The sequence below is a fragment of the Anguilla anguilla genome, chromosome 2, assembly GCF_013347855.1.
Source record: "Anguilla anguilla isolate fAngAng1 chromosome 2, fAngAng1.pri, whole genome shotgun sequence".
In the NCBI taxonomy this organism is placed as follows: domain Eukaryota; kingdom Metazoa; phylum Chordata; class Actinopteri; order Anguilliformes; family Anguillidae; genus Anguilla; species Anguilla anguilla.
In genome coordinates, this window is record NC_049202.1 from 43,508,864 (window position 1) to 43,530,650 (window position 21,787).

General features: G+C 47.4%; 2 protein-coding genes across 3 annotated transcripts in view; both read right to left on the minus strand.

Annotated features, from left to right (window-relative positions):
- The window catches only part of LOC118218280 (intraflagellar transport protein 140 homolog), a 31,441-nt gene extending 19,610 nt beyond the window's left edge, over nucleotides 1–11,831 (minus strand). Inside the window, exons 1-18 of one of the 2 annotated variants that reach the window (XM_035400851.1) lie at nucleotides 11,691–11,831; nucleotides 9,929–10,082; nucleotides 9,313–9,534; nucleotides 9,076–9,197; nucleotides 8,417–8,559; nucleotides 7,886–8,061; nucleotides 7,556–7,647; nucleotides 7,136–7,242; nucleotides 6,815–6,954; nucleotides 6,185–6,388; nucleotides 5,999–6,071; nucleotides 5,735–5,826; nucleotides 5,272–5,399; nucleotides 5,034–5,151; nucleotides 4,824–4,945; nucleotides 4,369–4,510; nucleotides 3,849–3,980; nucleotides 2,055–2,299 (exon numbers count right to left, since the gene is read on the minus strand). In XM_035400851.1, the coding sequence (XP_035256742.1) occupies nucleotides 2,055–2,299; nucleotides 3,849–3,980; nucleotides 4,369–4,510; nucleotides 4,824–4,945; nucleotides 5,034–5,151; nucleotides 5,272–5,399; nucleotides 5,735–5,826; nucleotides 5,999–6,071; nucleotides 6,185–6,388; nucleotides 6,815–6,954; nucleotides 7,136–7,242; nucleotides 7,556–7,647; nucleotides 7,886–8,061; nucleotides 8,417–8,559; nucleotides 9,076–9,197; nucleotides 9,313–9,534; nucleotides 9,929–10,075 (2,405 nt within the window). In that variant the 5' untranslated portion in view covers nucleotides 10,076–10,082; nucleotides 11,691–11,831. Of the gene's footprint in view, nucleotides 1–2,054; nucleotides 2,300–3,848; nucleotides 3,981–4,368; nucleotides 4,511–4,823; nucleotides 4,946–5,033; nucleotides 5,152–5,271; nucleotides 5,400–5,734; nucleotides 5,827–5,998; nucleotides 6,072–6,184; nucleotides 6,389–6,814; nucleotides 6,955–7,135; nucleotides 7,243–7,555; nucleotides 7,648–7,885; nucleotides 8,062–8,416; nucleotides 8,560–9,075; nucleotides 9,198–9,312; nucleotides 9,535–9,928; nucleotides 10,086–11,690 lie in introns of both variants that reach the window. The other variant, XM_035400859.1, reaches the window with a different exon arrangement.
- Nucleotides 11,832–12,585: 754 nt separating this feature from the next.
- telo2 (TEL2, telomere maintenance 2, homolog (S. cerevisiae)) lies at nucleotides 12,586–21,147 on the minus strand. Its single transcript, XM_035398952.1, has 21 exons — nucleotides 21,034–21,147; nucleotides 20,159–20,502; nucleotides 19,767–20,044; nucleotides 19,528–19,596; nucleotides 19,283–19,430; nucleotides 18,972–19,074; nucleotides 18,806–18,874; nucleotides 18,470–18,611; nucleotides 18,160–18,296; nucleotides 17,875–17,954; nucleotides 17,655–17,777; nucleotides 16,910–16,998; nucleotides 16,697–16,788; nucleotides 16,240–16,356; nucleotides 16,071–16,142; nucleotides 15,785–15,958; nucleotides 15,385–15,476; nucleotides 15,078–15,177; nucleotides 14,899–14,963; nucleotides 14,549–14,664; nucleotides 12,586–13,275 (listed from the first exon to the last, which is right to left on the minus strand). The coding sequence occupies exons 2-21, from the start codon at nucleotides 20,488–20,490 to the stop codon at nucleotides 13,157–13,159; spliced, it is 2,517 nt and encodes an 838-aa protein (XP_035254843.1). The 5' UTR covers nucleotides 20,491–20,502; nucleotides 21,034–21,147; the 3' UTR covers nucleotides 12,586–13,156.
- Between the last annotated feature and the right edge of the window lie 640 nt (nucleotides 21,148–21,787).

The window sequence follows — 21,787 nt, forward strand, 5'->3', positions numbered from 1 at the left end:
AGTTCTGACATTACAATAGTTCATTACAGACATGCATTAAACTATCTAGAAAAGTTTGAAAATGTAGGGTTTAGAAAAGGCTTCTTGCTGTTGATAATTTTCTGAAATATAACGGGAGTGAAATATCCTTAAATAAGCATTCACCCAAAGAAGCACAGCTCATTTTGAGCATTGACTACTAGATGGATCCAGAAAGAGTCCAGAAAATCCATCACCATCTGATTCAGGGGATGTTCATTTGAGGCGAAACAGCTTCTGCCGTTCCAGCTTCGCACGGCGTCAGTAACAGCGTCAGTAAATGCGATCTTGCCCGGCTCCGGCACCGGCACATTCACCATCAGCCGAACCGCGCAGAGGAATACACCATCACCGCGGTTACGGTTATTACGGCGCTCTAATCGCCGCATGCCCGTCGATCGATTTTTTTGGCCGCAGAATCCACATTCCTAATCGGGAGACGGCAGAGAGGGTCCAGCTCTGTTCGCACGGCTCGCGGCCGCAAGATAAAGGGATGTGTCTGAGGCCGATAAACCTTTATAAAAAAAAAAAATGTCTTTTTGTTGTCTGCGGGCCACTTCCCCGGGAACGGGGCCACACAAAGACGCCGTGTCAGACAGCACGCAGGGGCTTTCGGGAATCCGGCACAATGCCTCCCGCGTCTGTCCCGCCGATAAAAATAGCCGTCGGCCGGGAACTGTATTACGGCCGCCTTCAGAACCACAGAAGCTCCGCAGCTTCCGTTAAACCGGACGCGCTACCTTTACATCTTGCTCTCCGTATTTTAACGGCTGTATTCAACAGCGCTCTCAGAGTGCTTTCAACTCCCGAACGTCCAGGTGAAGAAACGGCACGCTTGAGAAAACGCTCGCTCTCGTCCCGGCGCAACGAACCCTCCCGACCCGCGGCCGAGCGGAACCCGGCGCAAACCGACGTCTGCCTCATTCGGCGAGCGCGCGGAGATTTATTACACACCCGACTTAATAAAACTGCTTTTTCCTCAAGTACAGGACAGCGCGCTTCAGCCCCCAGCATAAAGGATACGTGGTAATGATTCATCCTTCTGCTCAAATATGCACAGACATAACAAGACATAAAGCAGTCGGGTAAACAGAATTTATGCAGGCCCTTTGGCTGACTTGCTTCGGTATCGAAATCGCACGCCATGTTTCCTGGCTGAAGATTATGACCCCAGCTGAAAACTATTTATCAGGTCTTTATAAATGCTTGCTGTTATGCTCCAGACAGGGCAGCGCAAGTTCCTGAGAAGCTAAGAACTCAAATGATATCTACAAGTATTTATGTGACCGAGTATTTATGTGACCAAGGGAAAACATATTTCATATCCAAGCTATTAGCGCGCTTCTAATGGGCGTGTGCGTCTTCATGTGAGCGCGTGTGTGCGCGTGTATGTGTGCACGTGCGCAATGTGTGCGCTTGTTCGTAAATGATGATTTCTGATGACATCGTAGAGAGCCCAAAGAGGCCTTAGAAACTATTTTAGAATCTAAGACATTTTCTGTTCCATCTATTTTTGGCTTGACAGTCGTAAGTGAGAGATCATCAAAAGAAACTACAACAAAGTGCGTCTGTGCATAGGAGCTGGGCTCTGGCTACCTTAACAATGAAAGCCCACAGAGACTGTGCGTGGAGAGTCAAGGCCACACTATGAATACTCTGCAGAAAATACATCTCCCACTTTGAAGCGTACGCTGCGACTGAACGGGCTTAATGTTTCCCCGGATTGTCCTGAAAAGCGGCGCAGAGAGAGGCGCAGCGGCACACAATGCCCAGCGCGCGTGGCGCCCGGCACGTCCCAACCCCCCTCAAACCGCCCTCCCCCCCTCCGCCCGCTGAGTCCAGTGTTGCCAAGCCGCCTCCACCCTGTCTCACCCAATCCTGTCTCACTGACCCTCAATCAGCCCAAAGCACCACAGCACGAGGTTACGTGTCCACTGCCGTTTCACATATCAAGTCACTTCAGTCAGAGAGCAAATACTAGCGGCCATTTCGGCTCTGAGTCCGTTTCCTATGGAGTCATCGCCGCCCGCTGTTACCTCTTTATGAGCTTGATGGACTTGAAGGCCTCGTCCATGTCTCCGATGGTCAGGTAGAAGCTGAAGTTGAGCATGGCGTCGCGGGTGGGCTTGTCGCATTCCTCCAGGCCCACAAAGTCTCGGAACGCTCTGCGAGACACCATGGGGGGGCCTGAGGCCTGCGGGCCGGGGGGAGCAGAGGACTGCGGGGCCGGGGCAGGGGCGGGGCCAGGAGGCTCCTCGCTGTCCGCTTCTCCTTCTCCAGGCTGACACAGAAGCAGGAGTGAAGGTAGGAATAATAAAACTCATCTGTTATAACTGATCTTCAAAGCACTTCCCAATCAATTAGGACAGCACTGACTGACTGCATGTACTGACTATAATAATAATAATAATAATAATAATAATAATAATAATGCACATTTTCATACACTGATCTGTAGCCCAAAGTACTTCAGAAAAATAATATGATTATACGGCAAGGAAGGTGTTGACCTTACTTTTGGAAAAAGGCTTAGTGTGGGAATTTCTCGCTGTGTGGGATTGGCTGTTTACAGAACTTTAGAGTTCTGAGATATGAGTACACTGGGATATGAGGGAAAATAAAAGATAAAATACTCGGATAACATATTGCCTGGAGACCTGGGGCCAAACACAGTACACCGTAAACAAGAAAAAAGCTTCTTGAGCCTACAAAAGCAGCTGAAAACCTCATCAAAATGGTTTTCAATGCCACACAGGAATGTAGAAAAAGTACTACAAAGTAATACAATATACTGGATTCAAGTATATATACATTTTAGACTAGGGTTTCGGTCACATGTTCACACCAGGTTATCTCAGTTTGGCCTGGAGTTTCTCTCATATGGTCACCTGTTCACACCAGGTCATCTCAGTTTGGCCTGGAGTTTCAGTCATACGGTCACATGTTCACACCAGGTCATCTCAGTTTGGCCTGGAGTTTCAGTCATACGGTCACATGTTCACACCAGGTCATCTCAGTTTGGCCTGGAGTTTCTCTCATATGGTCACATGTTCACACCAGGTTATCTCAGTTTGGCCTGGAGTTTCTCTCATATGGTCACCTGTTCACACCAGGTTATCTCATTTTATCCTAGAGTTTCAGTCATACAGTCACATGTTCACGCCAGGTTTGCTCATTTCCCAGTGTGAGGCAAAGCAGCATATGCACAGCCTTTTATCTTTATTTGGTTTCCACGCTCCAGTATCTTTCAATCTTTCCCACACACTACAAACTATAAAAGCCTGCGCAAACAGAAATGCGTTGGAATGGAATGCAAGCAAGAGCAGCTGACCTCTTATATTTTGGAAACGTAACAAAAATGCTAAATTAGCAAACTTCTGCTGACACTGCGTGCTCCATGTGTACTAGCATGTGTGCGGTGAGACAGAAGCGCTGGGGAGCAGCGGTGTGGTGTTTGGGCTCAGAGGGAGGGAGGGACGGGCCGGGGCGGCAGCGCCCACCTGCGGAGGGAGATACTCACAACCGGGAGGAAGACAGAGCCCCTCCGAAACAGCAGCTGGAGAGAGGACGCCCCAGAACACAGACCCCCAAGAGACAGGCCCAGGACAGAGGGCAAAATGGAGAAAACGGAGGACGAAATGGAGAAAATAACACAAGCAGTGAAATGGAAAGGAAACAGCACCCCAGAGTTTTCAAATCCAAAAAATAACAGAACAGACAGACTGAGGCAGTGATAAAGAGCGTGGTATGGGAGAGGACACAGGGACCTGTGACGGAGAGGGGGTCAGCCCGGGACAGGGGAGGCTGGGGACGGCCGCTCCTCGCCCTACCTTGCAGGAGAAGTAATAGAAAGGCACGTCGAGCGCCAGCAGGGCCTGCATTCCCGCCGGCTTCAGGTAGGAGTCCTGCAGCAGCAGCCCGTGCTCCTGGGTGCAGAAGAAGGACACCACCAGCACTTCCACCTGCAGGGAGAGGAGCCACCAGCTTTCAACGAGGAGCAGTCCTGCAATGCAATGTCTGTGCACTTGAGCTGATGCAGGTTGCAGTGAAAAGCAGGGGTGGAGGATGCGTACGCCAGTCTATCCTCGCCTGGACATCATACCAAATACAGGCATGAGGATGCAAATACAGTTTTGCCATTCCAAATCAGGACAAAAAGCATACCAGTAACATGACCAATGATTGGTCATGGCATTTGTTTTGCACCAATCATTGGCTGTGTTATTGGTTTTTGTGTGTGCAAAAAGGTTGTTTACACGTTAAAGGCCCCAGTAAATCAGGCCCTCAGTGTGTATAAAGGCAGAAGGATGAAACGCAGGTGTGAGGCAGGGAGGGTGGGCTCGCTCCTACCTCCCCCAGGCCGTCAGGCAGGGAGGAGCGGCGGGGGTCCGCCGTCCGCACCGTCTCGCAGGCGAACAGCCGCGGCTCGCTCTCGTCCCAGAACTGGGAGATGGGGCAGCGGCCACGCAGCTCGGCATTCTGGGACGGGCCACTGCAACAGACACGCAGGCCGAGAAGCTACACTCATTTCACACAACCAGCTGCCGGTCAAGCCATCTGCGTCCATAAGAAACTGAAGTGAATGTTTCACATTCAAAAAATATATTGAAAAATACTTTGACGTATAGTTGACATATACTACTAAGAGACAACAGCACTGTGGTCCAGTTCTGAAAGGTTTTAGAGTAATGGATGTATCGAGAGTAGATTTCATTTAAGTTCAAAAATACAAAATACAGTATGTTTATGTGACCTGTACAGTACAGAGTACAGAACTATAATGTGTATCAACACAACGTCTTTACCTCTCCGGGTCCTCTGTTTGCGATACCCCGCTCGGTGGTCGGCCAGTGAAGAAGTCAAAGTGCGACACCGTGTCCATCTCCACGTCGTAGAAGTAGACTTTGTGGTCAGGCCTCCCGCTCACCTGGAAACGCAGCCAGACGGAGCATTAAGGCCGGGTTCGGGGGAAGGCTGCTGAGGAGGCTGTACTTGTGTCCGGGTTCCTTAATCACCTGAGCGACCAGGATGCTGATTTGGCTGCCGTTGGCGTTGCACTTGACTGACAGCAGGGCTCCCACGTTCGACGCGACCTCACTCAGGTTCTTAGCGCTGCAGTGCGGCTTGGCCTCCCTGCACAGAGGAGGAGCAGAATAAAGGGATAGGGGATCTAGGGATGGACACAGCCCTGCTGCCCGGCTGCCTGTACAGGAAAAGAAAATGGACGCCCACGGGTACGCTCTCTGTACTGACCTGCGGGATAAGTCAAAGAGTTTGAAGTGTGCAGTGTCCGTGCCTACTGCCAGGTAGGACCCGCACACGGTCAACAGAACCGGGTTCCCCTCCACTTCAGAGAACACCAGGAGCTGTTTCACTGTGCCCTAAAGGAGAGAACAGAACAGGGCTCAGGAGCATGCACACACACACACACACACACACACACACACACGCGCACACACGCACACACGCACACACGCACACACACACACACGTATACTGAGGCTTAATGTCTTATGTTGAGTATCTAGTGTATCTATTGACCCAAGCACGAACAGACCCATTTCATAATGTTACAATGAAGCAGAAAGTCATTAAAACCAGAAGATCTAACAGCTGACTCAGACAGGCAGGTTGTGTTCTAGCCCAGGGTTGGTGGAGGAACGGGGGTGGGAATGAGGGACAGGGGCCGGGGGGGGGGGGCGTACAGGAGACTTACCTGTAGGGTGCGGACCTGCACCCTGTTGGGCTCTACAGTATAGATATTTTCCTCATACATGGCAAGGGCTTGGGATTCACACGGGAAAGAGCCTGCGTTCGATCAGGAGAGAGGCGGGGGATTACACACCACAAACACAGCAAACCCACAGTGACCGTCAACGGGAGAATTATAATCGGAAATCTGGGACACAGGAGGTGTAGAGGCGTAAGATCAGAATGCGCAGAGTGTCTCTGTGCTGTGCTGTGCTGTGCTGTGCTGTACCTGCGCTGCGCAGCGCCGTTCCCGACAATTCGTAGACGGTCACCTGCTTCCCGTTCCACACGGCCACGGTGTCCTGCAGAGGGAGGAGAGGCGGTCACAGGCTGCCCGAGAGCTCCCTGGCCGGGTCGGACCGCTCTACCGGCGGGCCCTAGGGCGAGCGCGGGGGGGGGGGGGCCTCGGTCCTACCTTGGTGACGCAGACGCCCTTGACGTGCGAGTCGCAGCGCAGGCTGAGCTGGCTCCCCGAGCCGAAGTTGTGCAGGCTCAGCTGGCTGGGAGTCAGCTGCACCGCCGCCACCTGCTGGCTGAAGTGGGCGGACATGACGTGCTCGCAGAGGATCAGCACGGTGCTCACCCCGTTGGCCGCCAAGAGGTTCAGGCTGGAGCCCCACTGAGCGCAGACAAACACAAGCCAGTTTCCATGGAGATATTTAAAGAAAGAAGGATGAAGAGAGGTCAGAGGTTTCATTCATGGAGAAAGGGAGAACATACGTACTCCAAATTACATTACATTACATTACTGGCATTTAGCACATGCTCTTATCCAGAGCGACTTACATTCACACAACTTACAGAGCGACCTTCAGCTCAATGATACAACGACAGTACAGTGCCCTACCAGGGGATAGAACCAACAACCTTATAGGGTTATAAACCCAGTTTGCTACTCATTAGACTACACTGTAACCCAGGTGAATGGCCAGCCCTGTGTTAAAAAGTGTCTGCCTCCCCAAAAGGTGTCCGTCTCCCTGAACCCATGCGTCACAGTGAAATGCGTCCCCCTGAACCCATGCCTCACAGTGAAATGTGCCCATACCTGCAGCTGGGTGATGTTCCCTTCAAACTCAGTGGGTGTTTGGAGTTTCCACTGGCCCTGGGCCTCTTCCCCAAGGCTCAAGGAAGACACCTTCTGCCACATGGCGATACGGCCCCGGCCTGTTCCTGCAGCGATGATGTCTACGAAGGGACCGATGACAAATTACACATCCAGCATAGCTCACTATCGCCCAAAGTACATCAGAACCTAAATAAACTGCTTCAATTCAGGTGCTGTCCAGTCATAACAAAAGTGCTGTCCAGCCATAACAAAACATCTCTCCTGTATTACAGACAGCCAACTCGGGGCTGTCACGCTTACCTTTAGCCGCGCAGTACGACACGCAGTTGAGCGCCTCGCCCTTTTCGAAGCCCAGGCCCTCATCCAGAGACAGCGCGTAGTTGTCATCCCTCTCCAGGTCCCACAGTCTACGACACAAACCACTCCTCTCAGGCTATGTGAGGTTAAATCACCTAACTACTCTTCATCTGTTAATTATACATAAGATTATATATATAAAATTATATTAACAATTCAGTATATAACCACATTAGTTACATTTTGAGAGGTTAACTGCATTTTCACAGTCTACAACAGCACTTGCACAGACACAATAGTCAGTTTCTGTCACAGTATTTGACAAACACACTGTAAAAATGGTGCTGCTTGCCTCCTGGGTGACTGTTAAAATGAGGCATGTCTGGCAGTGAAGCAGCTGCCATGTTGTCTGCCCTTCCCTACCTGATGACCTGATCCCCCGTGGCAGTGATGAGGAGGCCGTGATTGGCCCAGGCAATGTCTGCTAACTGCCCGCTCTTCCCGCTCAGCTTCACCTGTCAGCAAACACCAAACACACACACTCACACAGTAGCACACACGGATAACACAACAAGCTTTAAGGCAGAAGTACAATAACCCACCAAAACTGTGTGGCTATACAATAAAAGATTTCAGTCTGCTGAATTAACTAATGGCTTCTTAAATGAAAGTTAGGTTATTTAGTGATGCAATGTGTTGTATGGTGCTGGTATTACAGAAGCCCCTGACTGTGTGTCATGACATCACTGGTACCTTTATGAGCTCCTGGGCTCCCCCCTCAGGCCCAAGGCTGTACTGCGACAGCATCAGTGTTTCTGTGATCACAGCCAGCACGTCTCGCTTCTCCAGGTACAGCAACTTCTGCACAGGGCTGTCCACAGTCAAAACAGGGCTGCTCTTGCCCTTCTCATCCACACAGTGCACGTGTCCTGTAAAGTGGGAACACAGGCTTACACTCGCACACATCTCACTCACATACAGTTTACCCTACCAGTACAGACAGAACACAGGTTAACACACACACAAATCTCACACACATACACAGTTCACCTCACCAGTACAGAGGAAACACAGGTTTACACACACAAATTCACATACAGTTTATCCCACCAGAACAGAGGGAACACAGCTTTACAGCAATCACCTCACTCATCCACACAGCCCATCATAACACACCAGAAGGGACCAGAAGGTAATACACATTTTTAGTATTATTTCTGCACTTAATTAACAGCTGTGCAGCAGGTACTTTGAAACAGGACACAGGGGGACAGTTGGTCTGACCATCAGCAGTGCTGACAAAGAAAGTCAGGCCTTCCAGGGAGCCCAGCTTCAGAGAGGCCCCCTTGCCGGCCTTCCTCCAGTTGAACATGTCCAGCGCGTTCTCGTCTCCGCTCACCGCTGCCCGGGCCAGCTGGATCACGTCCCTGTGCACAGCACAGCACAGCAGAGCAGAGCAGTCACGCCTCTCACACAGGAAGGGCAAATGCACAGTCGTGAATCCACCATATTTTCTCCCAAACTGAGAAGTATGAACTATCTTAAGATGGCATACAGTCTACCAGTAGAAAATATACTGTAAGTTAAATTCATATACTTGTAATATTAGCTATCTACTTTTCCATTACTGACATAATACTTATCTTTGAGTTATCCTGAGATTACCTATCTCAAGTTCATCCTCAGAAATGAATTGCAAAACAGCTGTTTGCTATAAAGTTTTGATTTTTTTTGTCAGAGCTGCGTTCTGCGTAACAATAAAGACTACCAAGCCCTCTCTCAAATGGTAACATTCTTTAAGCTCATGGAAAGCCAAGGGAAGTTGAAAGCCTTCACCACATATGTGTTTTCATGTGACGCGTTGAACTGCAGCACATGACTCATGAATAAGCACTGCTGTGCATGAAACCTTTGCTGGTGGTACAGCGCTGGGGGATACTCACTCTCCTGGGGGCAAGGGTCGAAACACAGAGTAGGTGAGGGCTTTGCCGTACTCGTGTTTGACAATGCAAGAGCCCTGCACCCTCCCGCGGGGATCCAGTTTCCACAGCGCCAGAACACCCATCTGCAGACAAACACAGAGGCAGCGCAAATGAACGAGGAGCAGCACTGAGCTGCGGAAGGCAGGCCTCCGGGGCACAGAGAGGCGGAGCGTGGGCGGGGCCTGGGGATGAGCGCACCTGGTCTCCCGTGACGAGGCGGCTCCCGGTGCTGCTCCAGTCCAGCAGGGTGACGCAGGCGCTGTGAGTGGCCGGCAGGCTGCTCTGCTCCCCGGCGGGGTGAGTCAGCAGCAGCACCTCCCCCGACTCCCAGCCCACGGCCAGCGTCGACCTGCTGGGGTGCCAGCGCAGCACTGACGGCTGGAGGGAGCGCTCCACATGACAGCTGGCGACATGCTCTCCCTGTGTGACGGAGCCAGGAAACAAAGACATTATGGCACAAGAGAAAATCCATTATCCATATAATTTTACATTTTATTTATCATGATATTATATTCCATTATTCAAGGGCCACTTTGGTTGCAAATAGTGACAAAGATAAATGCAAATAAAATTACAGAATACAATACCAGCCAAAACAAGCAAAACTTGAAAGATAGCTAAAAGTACTGCTGGGAGAGTGAGGACTCTTGAACCCCAATGTGCACTGACCATCATATGGTATGTTCACCCAGCCAGAAACTCTGAATACGATGACTGAGCCAGTAATGGCTGTCATAGCTCCACCCATTATGGGGTTCATAAAAGCCTCGCACTCCCATCACCAGTTCAAAGGTCTTTCTGAAGCGCGATTCACCTGCTGGAGGTAAAGATCGACGCAGCCACCAGCTGTGGAACTGGCTGAGGCCACCGCTAAGACGGGATGTGTGGAGTGCCATGCGATTTGACACGGGGGACCATTTGACTCTGGGGCCTCAATTCTGTGATCAAAGTACACTGCCATGCCCCTGCTGCTGAACAAGAAAATACAGGCAATGGTTAAGAAAAATCTAACCCAACACACACTCCTAATTTGTAGTTTTTTACAGCCTGACGATTATTTCATGGCCTCACTCTTGCTTACCCTTATGTTAGCTGTTCAACAATTTTTCATTTCTTCTTGCAACAAATTACCATACATTCAAGACTGTTCCAATCTGATGTTCATATTTCACATTTTTCATTCATACAACCCTATCTTTTTGTTCTTAAATCCATGAAGGATTTAACTACCCGAACATTAACATGGTGTAGTCTTTTAACCTTTCAGTGTTATTTTTCTCCTAAAGACATCTCTTTACGTAGTCTTTGCTCCTATGCTGTTTGGTCCAATGTTTACATAAAAAGATTTATAGGAGACTACATTACTTAGGTTAATTACTCCTTATGCCATAGTGCTCCATATTGAACACATATGTTTAGTTTTATTTTGACAGTTTATTTTCCCCCACGTTCAACTATGCGTTTTCTACTGTGTCCTAGGGTCTATGGGTCTATGCACTGCTCTTTTCAACAGTTACATGGAATCCATGGGGTGAACTGTTTTAACAGGCCTGTGTGAACTGTGAAACCTGTTCTGATGAAGACCTACAGGTTGAAATATGAACAATCACGTGTTTAAATAACATTTAATCTCGCATCTAGAACTTTATGATTGCTCCCATAACAATTCAATGTGTTTACATACTTTCTGTTCTTGAACTTGATGGCATCGGATAATTCAGTAGGTCGCTTATAATAAGCAAGTTTTTTCCACGTACTAAACTTGGCCAAACACGCAAATCTAGCATACTTAAATATCTACTAAAATAGACATTATGGAAGACGAATAACAGCTAACTCTTATAGTTAATCATCTGAATGTGAAAGCAGCTGCGATTCTTCCTCTATTTTAAGCCTATCTAGCTACCTAACCAGATTGCCAATGCAGGGGCAACGTTGCAGCTGGCTAGATGTATCATAGTGACGTTAACGCTACACTGAAATGATGAAGGTTTTCATTGGGTTATTAAGACGAGCTGGCTAGGTTCTGTCTTTAGTCTTTACCCTCAAGGCAAACAATCTTAGAAAAAAATCACAACGTAGCCAACGTTAACTAACAAACAGAACCAGCAAACCAGTAGTGTACTAATCTATCTTCCAGTCGGCTGCCTAAACTGAGTTTACGTGTATTGGCAAATTAGCAATCATTCTGTGTAAACAGTAGAGATTAGCTAGCAAGCTAGCTAACCATCTGGCTTGCTGCCGCTATCGTAGCTATTTGTGGTAAGTATAGCTGCCAGAAAGTAACATTTTTTTTTCAGATTGTTTTCAACCGTTTCTTACGTGCTTACTAGATCACAGTCAGAAATAGCCAAATACGTATTTTCATATCGTTCTTAAATAAATAAACCATGCATCGAGCTGACATTACAGGTAAGTTATATAGTTGTGACCTTTTACATCGATAGCTAACGTTAATCTAACAGTTACATGGCTATCAGGCCTGCTGCAGTAAATGGCCAACAAGCTAGCTTGGTTCGCGGGTCTTTCCCTAATCAACTTAGTTACAATGCAATAGCTACTGTTAACAAGTTTACCTGAACAAATTTGTCCTCTGGTAGTAAAAAAGTTGATATTATACAGAACATAAACGTGGCGAAAGATGGACAAAACTCCACCAATGTTTTTCTTTCAGTCTTGTGAAGCGGCGTCGCTTCTCGTTACCCCGACAACCTCCACAAAGATTTGCTGGGAGGAGTTACGGAAATTACCGAAGCAGTCGAATTTGATTTCGGGAACGTTCGGAAAACCGGTAGGTTTTCAGTCACAGACATTGGCGTTGGTAGGACTGTCCCCGCTGTTGCGGTCGAGCTAAAAAATGTAATTAACCAGTAATTTATTTAATTTGAAGGATGCAGTCGTTCGTAACGAACTAGTTGCATTTGCTTAAAAATTCTTGCTCAATATCTTAATGTTGTCTTTTTTACTATTATGTAACCCACCTACAGAACTATGACAAAAGGACTTTAGTACATAATAGTAAAAACTAGTGTGCATTACATATACTGAAATTTCTACTGGCAGCGTAGGCAACACTTAGCATATCATGAATATTGTATCTCTCACAAGCCAAATGATAAAATATCAAAGAAACCTGAGAAAAACACAACATGACTGTACTGTGAGATGACCTTATGTAATAATGACCAACCTTCAAATTTAGACTATCCTTCAACTGAAGTGCTGATGCACCTTTTCGATACAGTGAGTGGGTTTAAATTCATTCTGAGCATTTTTCAATACTTTGTATCATGGCACACTGGTGGAATCCACCACTATTCTTATAACATATTCTATCCAATATACCACCTTGCTCATCTGCATATCTAACCTGTTACTGCAGTATGGTGACATTTAGTACACAAAATAATTGGTGTCGACAGCAGCAAAAAAAAAAAAAAACACAAAAAAATCTCTTCACTTAGAAAACAATGAGTGCAATCATATTTTCTTTATTGAAAATGTCTTTCTGTTCTACACAAGATTCATTTTTGGTTTTTATACATTAATTCCATCACTTTACTGTTGGTATCACTGAAGAAAAATAAAAAATTAATTGCAACGCTTACCATGAACAGCAAAAAAAAAAGGACACACTTGAGGGGCATATAGAACATACACATTCGTTTGCAGTAAGGAAGAAGGATGTGACTGTTTGTGGGGGCAGGGGGTGACACAACTTCCTCTGTAAACACCTGTACAGAAGAAGGATTTTGGGCCAGATCCTCTGGCACAGGAAAGAGAGAAAAAAGACAGCCTCCTTCCTTGTTAAAATTCCAAAGGCTTATTTCTGTCCCAGTGACTCCCATCCTCTTGACCAGTCTATAAATATTTCGGCAAGAAAATGGCTTAGAAGCGTGCGTACTGTGTGTGGTAGCATTCTGGCTGGACACACTGTTCCGGATGCGACAGACCTGTATGAAGACCCGTTTACGAGAAGGCCACCCAACCCTCCGCCCCCCAAGCCCCTCTTCTCCACCTTTTTTAGCACCCCCGCCCCCTGTTATGGCTGGAGAGCCATGGTTGGGTGTTCCAGCCCTGCTTTCAAACTCTTCTCCAGCATCACTAGGCACTGCATGGCCAGGCTCCTGCAGTCAGAGTCTGGGTCCCTCTCCGCCACATCTGCCCAGGACAGACGAGTCAGCACAATCAGTACATTAACCATTTTAAAAAGGAAGCAGGAGACAGAAATGAACATAAAGCATAGCAACCAATCATGGGTAAGGAAGCTAAATCTGACCCTGAGCCACTGCTGTGGTCCACTAAAGGCTAAACAGACCACAACTGCAGAATTTAATGGCAATGTAACTCTAACCTTCCTAGAAGGCGTGTGAAGAGAGACAACACTGCTTCTGTGTCTGTTCGACCAGCAATGAATTGAAAGAAACACGATTTAATTACTAATTTAAAAATGTGGAGAAACGTGAAAAATGTGTATATTTAACATCTATTATATTATAGATTTAATATACAATTAAACCACGGTCCATTTTACAGTGCTGGAATTTACTCAGCAGGTAATGAAAGATTCCCGGATCACAAAGCACGTCACGCAGATAGTCCCCATTCAGAGGACATCCTGAAACCTCTGCTGTACTTCCTGTCCCCCATTTCCGCTGAAGCCCCCCTGTCAATACAGCTGGGCTGCCGCTCTCCAAAATGAGACCAGGACATCCCCGATTGACGCAGAGTTTCCAGATGCCAGGAACCAGCCTTGAGTAGCAGGTTATGAAAGGTGCACGATGACTGCGGTCCCCGTCATTTAAGAGAACCAGTGCAGCTGTGAAGCTCTGTAGTCTCCCTTCCTCCCAGTCCTGTATTTTTAACCTGACTGAACTGCTACACTGACCAACCTCTCATGTTACTGTACTATGCTGAACAAATCTTTGACCTCCACAACCTGCTCTGGTGAAAAGCTATTTAAGTTATATCCTGGGATTGACGGCACAAAAAATAAGAACATGGGAGAACATTAAATATATCTGACATGAGAATGGTTATACATACTAAGATACGAATGTAAATATCTAATTGAAAGACAATCAAACAGAATTACTCAGTCAATATGATAGTAAATATTGATACATCATTGATTATACACTGAACACAATATATGTTTTCTTGTTTTTAAAGGAGAGCAGACAGTCTGCCCTCCTTTCAGTTTTTCTTTTGCTTTATTGAGGCAGGAGAAAGGGTAATGCACTGAGAAGGGATCATAATCCAGACGGTGTGATTGTGGAGGATTTTATATACGGTTCGAGAGGCCTACAAGACTGAGTCACACTCGCCAATATATCCGTTTTTCATATATTTGCAATCGGCCTTGGCTGTCATAAAAATATCCTATTTCTACGTACATATAGGCTCCCATATGGCTATTACTCCAGTGTCTTACCTGCCAGCCAGGCTCTGGTCTCCAGCAAATGATCGCTGAGCTCTGACAGTAGGTTCGGATTGGGCATGCTCAGGAACACCGAACAGATAGCAAACAAGACACCCCGTCGTACCACCCTGAGACAGGAAGTGACAGAGTTAAACAGATACGATATGTGAGGAGCAGAATGTCACAGCAAGACTAAATAATCTGGGCGATACAGACAGTAAAGCATTAAAGATCTGTGATGTGAGAGGAACAGCTCAGAATTACTAGGGTTTTTTTTGTTGTTTTTTTGCATGTTCTCCTAATTTCTTCTAAGCACATTCCATCCCACCCACAACAGCGGCCTCTGCCCCTGGCCTACTCACTGGTCTGCATGGTAGCGCACAGCCCACACAAAGTCCAGCAAACTTCTGCCCATCTGAGTGGCCACCTGCAGGACATAATGGGTATTACACCTGACACTGCAGAAAGTGATAAGGCTCGGTTTGCATTGTAAAGAACCACTTATAGCTGAAAAGGAAAGGCCAGTTTAGCAGTGCTGTACCGGGGCATTGACTGCCAGGTGCATCAGGAGCCCCAGTGTGTGGATAAGTCTCCCAAGTACCAAGTGGTCACTTCCCAGCAGGTCAAAGGTAACCTGAGGCCTATGACAAAAGAGACCTGCAGTTACTCCGGATTGATGAAGATGGGTAATCAGTGATGCAATAAATTTAGCAAAGTTTTATTAATCAGTGTTGACAGAAAAAACGTCATGCTGATATTCATGAATTAAAAAACAGAGATGCTCCAGCAGTTACAGTATTGTGTGAACCACGGTGGACTCCTCCACTCTTTCAGGATCCAGTAAGTACCTGTCGTAGCTGCGCAGCAAAGGGAAGAAGAAGAATCCAGCGACGGGGGCAAAGCGGTTTGGACAGGCACTAGCAGGGGGCTGAGCAACTCCCTGCCAGACAACAACAGGCACCACCGCTCATCATAATCATGACCCAGTCTGCCCATGGAATGGAATTCTATATTAGCACCCCTAGCACTTCTTTCATTTGTGTTGGGAGATTCAAGGCGATCTTATAAAAGACTGTCGTCAGAGGCAGTTCAGTTGCTTTCACAGTTAAATGCGATTTCCATGAATGGCAGTGTGATATATAAGAATATATATATTACTGAAGCTTTACTCACAATAATAATAATACAATAGTATTAATACAATTAACCTGCACAAATTCAGGCCTGCGCTGTAGCTAGGTTACCTACTTTAGCAAAGCGTCTTGTCTTGCTCTGAATCCGGCGCTCCACAACCTTCTGCCAGTGCAAGGGAGCATCAGAGGGGTCCAAGGGCATCACTGTGCTGACTGGCTGATTCCCCTGGGTAGGCCGATTCTTCTCTGTGATTGGCTCAGACAGCTCCTGGGCTGAGAGAGCCAAGATCTGACAGAGAGGACACACAGAGGGAAACTCCATACACTGTATACAAGAATGACAAAGCGTACAGCACAAGAGACCTGAATTCTGTGGTCTAGCACTGACTCTGCTGCCTCACCTCTAATATATCAAGCCGCTGCCGCAGACTGTAATTCAGACTGTAGAACTCTGTGGTCAAGAACTCAGTCACCTGGGAGAGATTGACAAAACAGACAGAAAGAGTTACATAAAATTGTTTGGATGTCAGTAAGGTCTCAGTGCAGACTGATAGGGGGACCATGTCCTACCGGAATGCAGTCCGTTACAGTCAGTGCGATCATGGCAGCCTGGCGCTGGCTTAGAAACCCTGGGAGGTTGTACTTGTTCTCCAGGTGCAGCAGCACTTTGGTCAGCTGGACACTCACCTGCAGAGAAGCACAGTGAGTATTCACACCCTACATACTGAGCACACCCTGCACACAGAACATTCCCAAAGCTTGCACATTAAACACTGAGTATTCATACCCCACATACTGAGCACGCCCTGCACACACACAGCATTCCCAAAGCCTGCACATTAAACACTGAGTATTCACACCCCACATACTGAGCACGCCCTGCACACACACAGCTTTCCCAAAGCCTGCACATTAACACACAGAGTATTCACACCCCACATACTGAGCACTCCCTGCACATTAAACACACTGAGGCCACCAAACGGCACTCTGGGACAGGAGGGGTGAAAGCAGGCGCGTCCCTCACCTCTCTGGCCGTGGAGACGTTCTTGCGCACCAGCCCCGCTGCGGCACGCAGGCTCAGCTCCACCTTCTCCGGGTCCTCAGAAGTTAGGAGAGCTGAGGGGGGGAGGAGAGAGAGAGGTAGAGCGCTGAACTACACACGGCTCTACCAGCAGGGCCCGGCTCTACCAGCAGGGCCCGGCTCTACCAGCAGGCTAAGGCGTGGCCCCACGCTCACCCTCCAGGCAGTCTCTGAGGTAGAGAGGTGGCGTGGCTTTGGTCATCTCCTTGTCTTCAGACATATCGTAGGGGGTGAGATCATCATCGCTGTCAAATACACAAACACAAATTATGAATGAATTAGACCCACGGGTCAGTTTAAACATGCTAATCTTACTCATTGCACAGAATACATTATCACATGGATATGCAAACGGACATGCAAAACCTTATGTACAAAACACAAGCACAAAGCCTGAATAAGCCACTGGATCAGTTTAAACATGCTACACTTACTCACCACAGATAAACACATACAGTACAAACACTACCACATGGATATGCAAATGGCGAAGCAAAACATTTGTTACAAAACTTCATTCATCGGAATATACAAACATATACACACATGAACACGCAAATACATGCACACACCTACAGTATACACACACAGGTCAGCACATGTAGGACTTTACCAAGGGCCTACTTATAACAGAGATACTCAAATTCGGCCCTCAAGATGAGTAGTGCTGCTGGTCTCTCCTCTGCCAGATAGTCCATAGTCCAATAATGTCACTGATTGGCCAGAACTTGTGCCTGGTGCTTCAGGTTTAAATCAGTCCCTGATTAGAGGGTGGGAATGAAACCAACAGTACTACTGACCCCAAAGGCCAGATCTGAGTATCCCTGGCTTATAAACAGTCATAGCAGTGAGTGACTGTGGTGCATGAGGCTGTGTCAGAATCCAGTCTGTCCATCCTCACCTGTCCAGCTCTGAATCACAGTCCTGGTCTGCTGGTGGTAATGATGAGGTCTGGGGCGTAACGACTTCAGGTGAACTCCGCTCTTTGGTCTCTGACCTTTGGTTATTCTGGAGAGGGCTCGGTCTATGAAGGGTGACAGAGGCAAATTGGATTAAAAGGGGTACAGGGTTATGGAGCTAGAGAGCAGACAGGAGTCTGACTGAGTGGGGGCAGACATCACCTGTCATGAGGCACAGCGCCCTCTGCTGGGAGCGGCTCCATCATGGACAGCAGCTCCCGCGCCTCCGCGTCCTCCTCATACTGCAGACCAGAAAGCAGTGGTCAGAAAACACAGGACAGAATGAGCACAATACACCTGCTAACATGCCTTCAAGGTCTGCCACTGTAAAAGATACCACTGGGAGAAATAAACTCATTCAACAAAATGCATTCTGTACTTGTTGCTTCAGCTTCCAAAGACCCTAAAGTCAAAAGGAGTCAAAGCGTTCCGCGGATCGGAGGGTACCTGGAATTTGAGTCGGGGTCCGCCAGCGTCCAAACGGGCACTCAGACACTCGCCTACAATCATGCCTGCGCGGCGCACCCGCACCACACTGCTGTCGAGGTGGCACTGCATCCCACCCAGCATGCACTGCAGCAGTTCTACGGGTCAGGAAAGGGGAACTCGTGAACTGAGGTCATCCTCAAGGTCAGCGCTAATCTTGCTAACGGGGGCTAAAACTCTGTATTGACCGTATTGAGAGTGACAGTGCCTGGCAGAGAGATGCCTGGGCGGTGGTAGCAGTGATGAGGGTGACGGGGCTGACGGGGCTGACCTGGGCGGAGCTCCTGCAGCTCGGACTCGCTCAGCAGCCCCAGGCACAGCAGCAAGGCCCGGCTCAGGTACAGCTGCTGCTCCACCGGGGTGTGCCTGACCGCGCTGCTGTTCGCCCACGTCTGGCACAGCGACCGCAGGACCTACCCACACACACACGCACGTCTATATACATCCATAAGCTAAACAGAAATACAGAGGTACACAGAGCATACTCGTACACACCATTACGCAAAGTACTGTTACTCAGGCTAACGCTTACTGCCGCGTCACAAAACACCATTCAGCACGGAAGAAAGCGCTACTGCTCCTCTGACAAAGCGCAGGCATTCCTGACCTGAACAAGCAGCGGCCGTCGTTCCCTGTCCTGTGCCAGATATCCCACCAGGGAGCGCACTGCTCTGGTCTGAGAGAAATGAAGAGAAACGAGAGTCTCATGGTCAGGCAAATTGTGAAAACACACACAAGAAAACTTGCTTGTATTGCACCACCCAGTGTCTCACCTCATACTTATACTGCAGCAATAGGAGTTTATGAGTGATGACAAACTGAGCCTTTTTATTCTTCACCACAATGTTCCCCATAATCCTGGACAGAGCCCATGGTCTAAAGAAATGGAAAAGAGGCTACTGGAAAAACCACACACAACAAAAACTGCAGTTTTATTGTGCTGAAATGCAGTTCTGGCCAGACTACTATAGAAAAATATCAGATTAATCTCTTAAAAACACTTTAAAAGGAAACCGAGCAAGAATCAGAGCCATAATGGAGTTTTGTGTTCAAGGACATGATTATCATGGGTGGCACCACTCACCCTTCCACAGCCTGCACCAGCCCTGTGACCACGCTCTCCATCCAGCGCTCTGGAACGTCCTCCATCAGCCGCCAGCACACCCTCTGCCACACCATGTCTGAGCGAGTGTGAGTGGAGAGGCGTGGCACCAGCTCTTTAAACATATGCTCTAATAAACAGAACACACAGAGCACAAAGTCATATATATATATATATAAAACACAGACGCTAACACAAATGTTTTTCCCAAGCCAGACACAACTTACCACTATGGCCCTGCATACAGGCCTTCCCCAGAAGTTGTGCCACAAAGCTCAGGGAGCAGTCCTGTTTATCTGCACAAATGCCCACAACACCACAACAGAGGCATCAGACAGGGTTACACAAGGTACCATTCATGTGAAAGCATGTATGTGTGTAAGCAGGATTCTGTGTGTAAGCAGGATCAATGGCAGCACAGCTTGCATACAGTCACAAAAAGGTACATTTAGAGCTTCTGCCTCACCTCTCAAAGCCTGGCAGGTCCTCTCCAGTGTAGTGCTCAACACCCTGGCCAGCAGGGGGTAGTATTGGTCAGGAAGAAAGAGGGGTCTGTTATGCGGATGCAGTCGGTTGGCTGTGAGGTCAGGCAGAGACACCAAGCGTCCCAGGAGCGTCTCTCTGAGCTGAGGGGAGTCTGGGGAGAAGGATCCCTGGCAGCGAGACCACAGCAAAGCAGCCAGGCGGCCACTCTGCAGGTATCGCTCCAGCACACCCACAACCTTGTCTAGACCTGCACTTGGGCTGGAGGACAAGCAGCCAGAACAGAACGGTATGTGGCATGTGACCCCCAACAGCAAACCGCAATGGCATAATCATTTTAATATTCCTTATTCTCAAAAAAAAAAAAAGTCTCACCTGGAGGAACCAATATAGTCCATTAGCACCAGCAGAGCCTGGTCTGGTGGACCTCTGAGGAACATGCCATCCCACAGCTCGGAACATTGTGCAGAAGTGAGGATATGATATTTGGTTTTCAGGTTACTAAGAAGAAATTTCAAGATACCAGTGTACTGTGTCCGGTTGAACTCTTCTCTCTCACTGGGTGAAATCTCCTCATGGGATTCAGTGTCCAAATAACTAACTAGTTTGCGAAGGGTGTCTGTCACCTCCTGAACATCCTGGGAGGTAGACAGAGATTTGATATACTGGCTAACCGCCAGACGCACCTTTGCTTCTTTGTTCGTCATTTAAAAACAGTCCTGCAGGCAAAATGATATTAAAAACTGAAATTTTCATGTATGGTTTACTAACATATCAAATTAATGATCTGATCATAACTCATACCTGCAAGTAAAGTACACCTTCGTCAGGTGTAGTGCTCGTCTTATTTGCAACATGCGTAAAAATTTTTAACTGAGAATGGAAGCGACTCAAGAAAAATACCGAAACCCAATTTTAATGCCCGGTGTTGTAACTTTCAGGTCAGTAAAAGAAAGCGAGGACATGGCAATTCACAACTGCGTGACAGGCGAATTCGTAAACAAGCGTCTTAGATTTGCCTATTATTTTTACGAGGCGAAGCCTGGTTGGTTAGTTGGTTGTACGTTCGTTAAACAGCTTGCTAGATGCACCAACATTTTATTTCACTGTTATTAGGCTACTTGCTACTCGAACACGACGACTACTACTTGCTACTTGTGAGCGATCTGTAAAGCCACGTTAACGTAATGAACTTGCAACTCAACCACACATATAACAGTTATATCTGAAGGCTGTTAAGTGAAACTTACTTTAAAACGATGACACATTCTAGCACAAAAATATCGATATTCCTTTCCTAAACCCCATAACGGCATTCTTAATGCGCGCCGCCATTTTCAAAACATGCCGGTGCAGCTGCTAAAAAGACCTGTGTTAGAAATCTTAAATCTAAATAAAAGGTTCCGCAGGCAATGTGCTTGAGAAACGAAGGCCTACCGTAATTATTGATATACATGCAAGATGTTTCAGATGAGGCTGTATTTCCAACGTTTTATTTCCTGTACATGTATTTGCACTACTTTTGATATTAAAATGTAAATGTTAAAATCTGATTCGCATAGGCGCTCTGTGCTGACAGATAAGGTCAGGATAGATTTTCCTAAGGTGTTTTTAAACCGGCCTGTATCGGATTTTATTGTATGATTTTACCTTAGTACTCGGTTTTCATCATGAGGCTTCATCATTGATGCGTTACTTGCACTGGCCTGTATGTATGCAACTCTCCCAAAGTGAACCATATGAATATGAACTGGGAGCTGTGGTCAAGTTTATGTTCATACGGTCTATGGGTCAAGTGAGCAGTGAGCAGGCAGTTGAGAGCCGCTCGAGTATGTGCGAATATTATGAAAACTACTGTAATAAAGTACATCACGTGTTAGTCCATGACGTTTTATAGACATTTAACAGACGGTGTTATCCAATGTGATTTATTTAAAAATGACGTTCATTATACGCTGCTTACTTGCTTATTGTAGTCATTATATCGTTGCGTGCTTTACACTG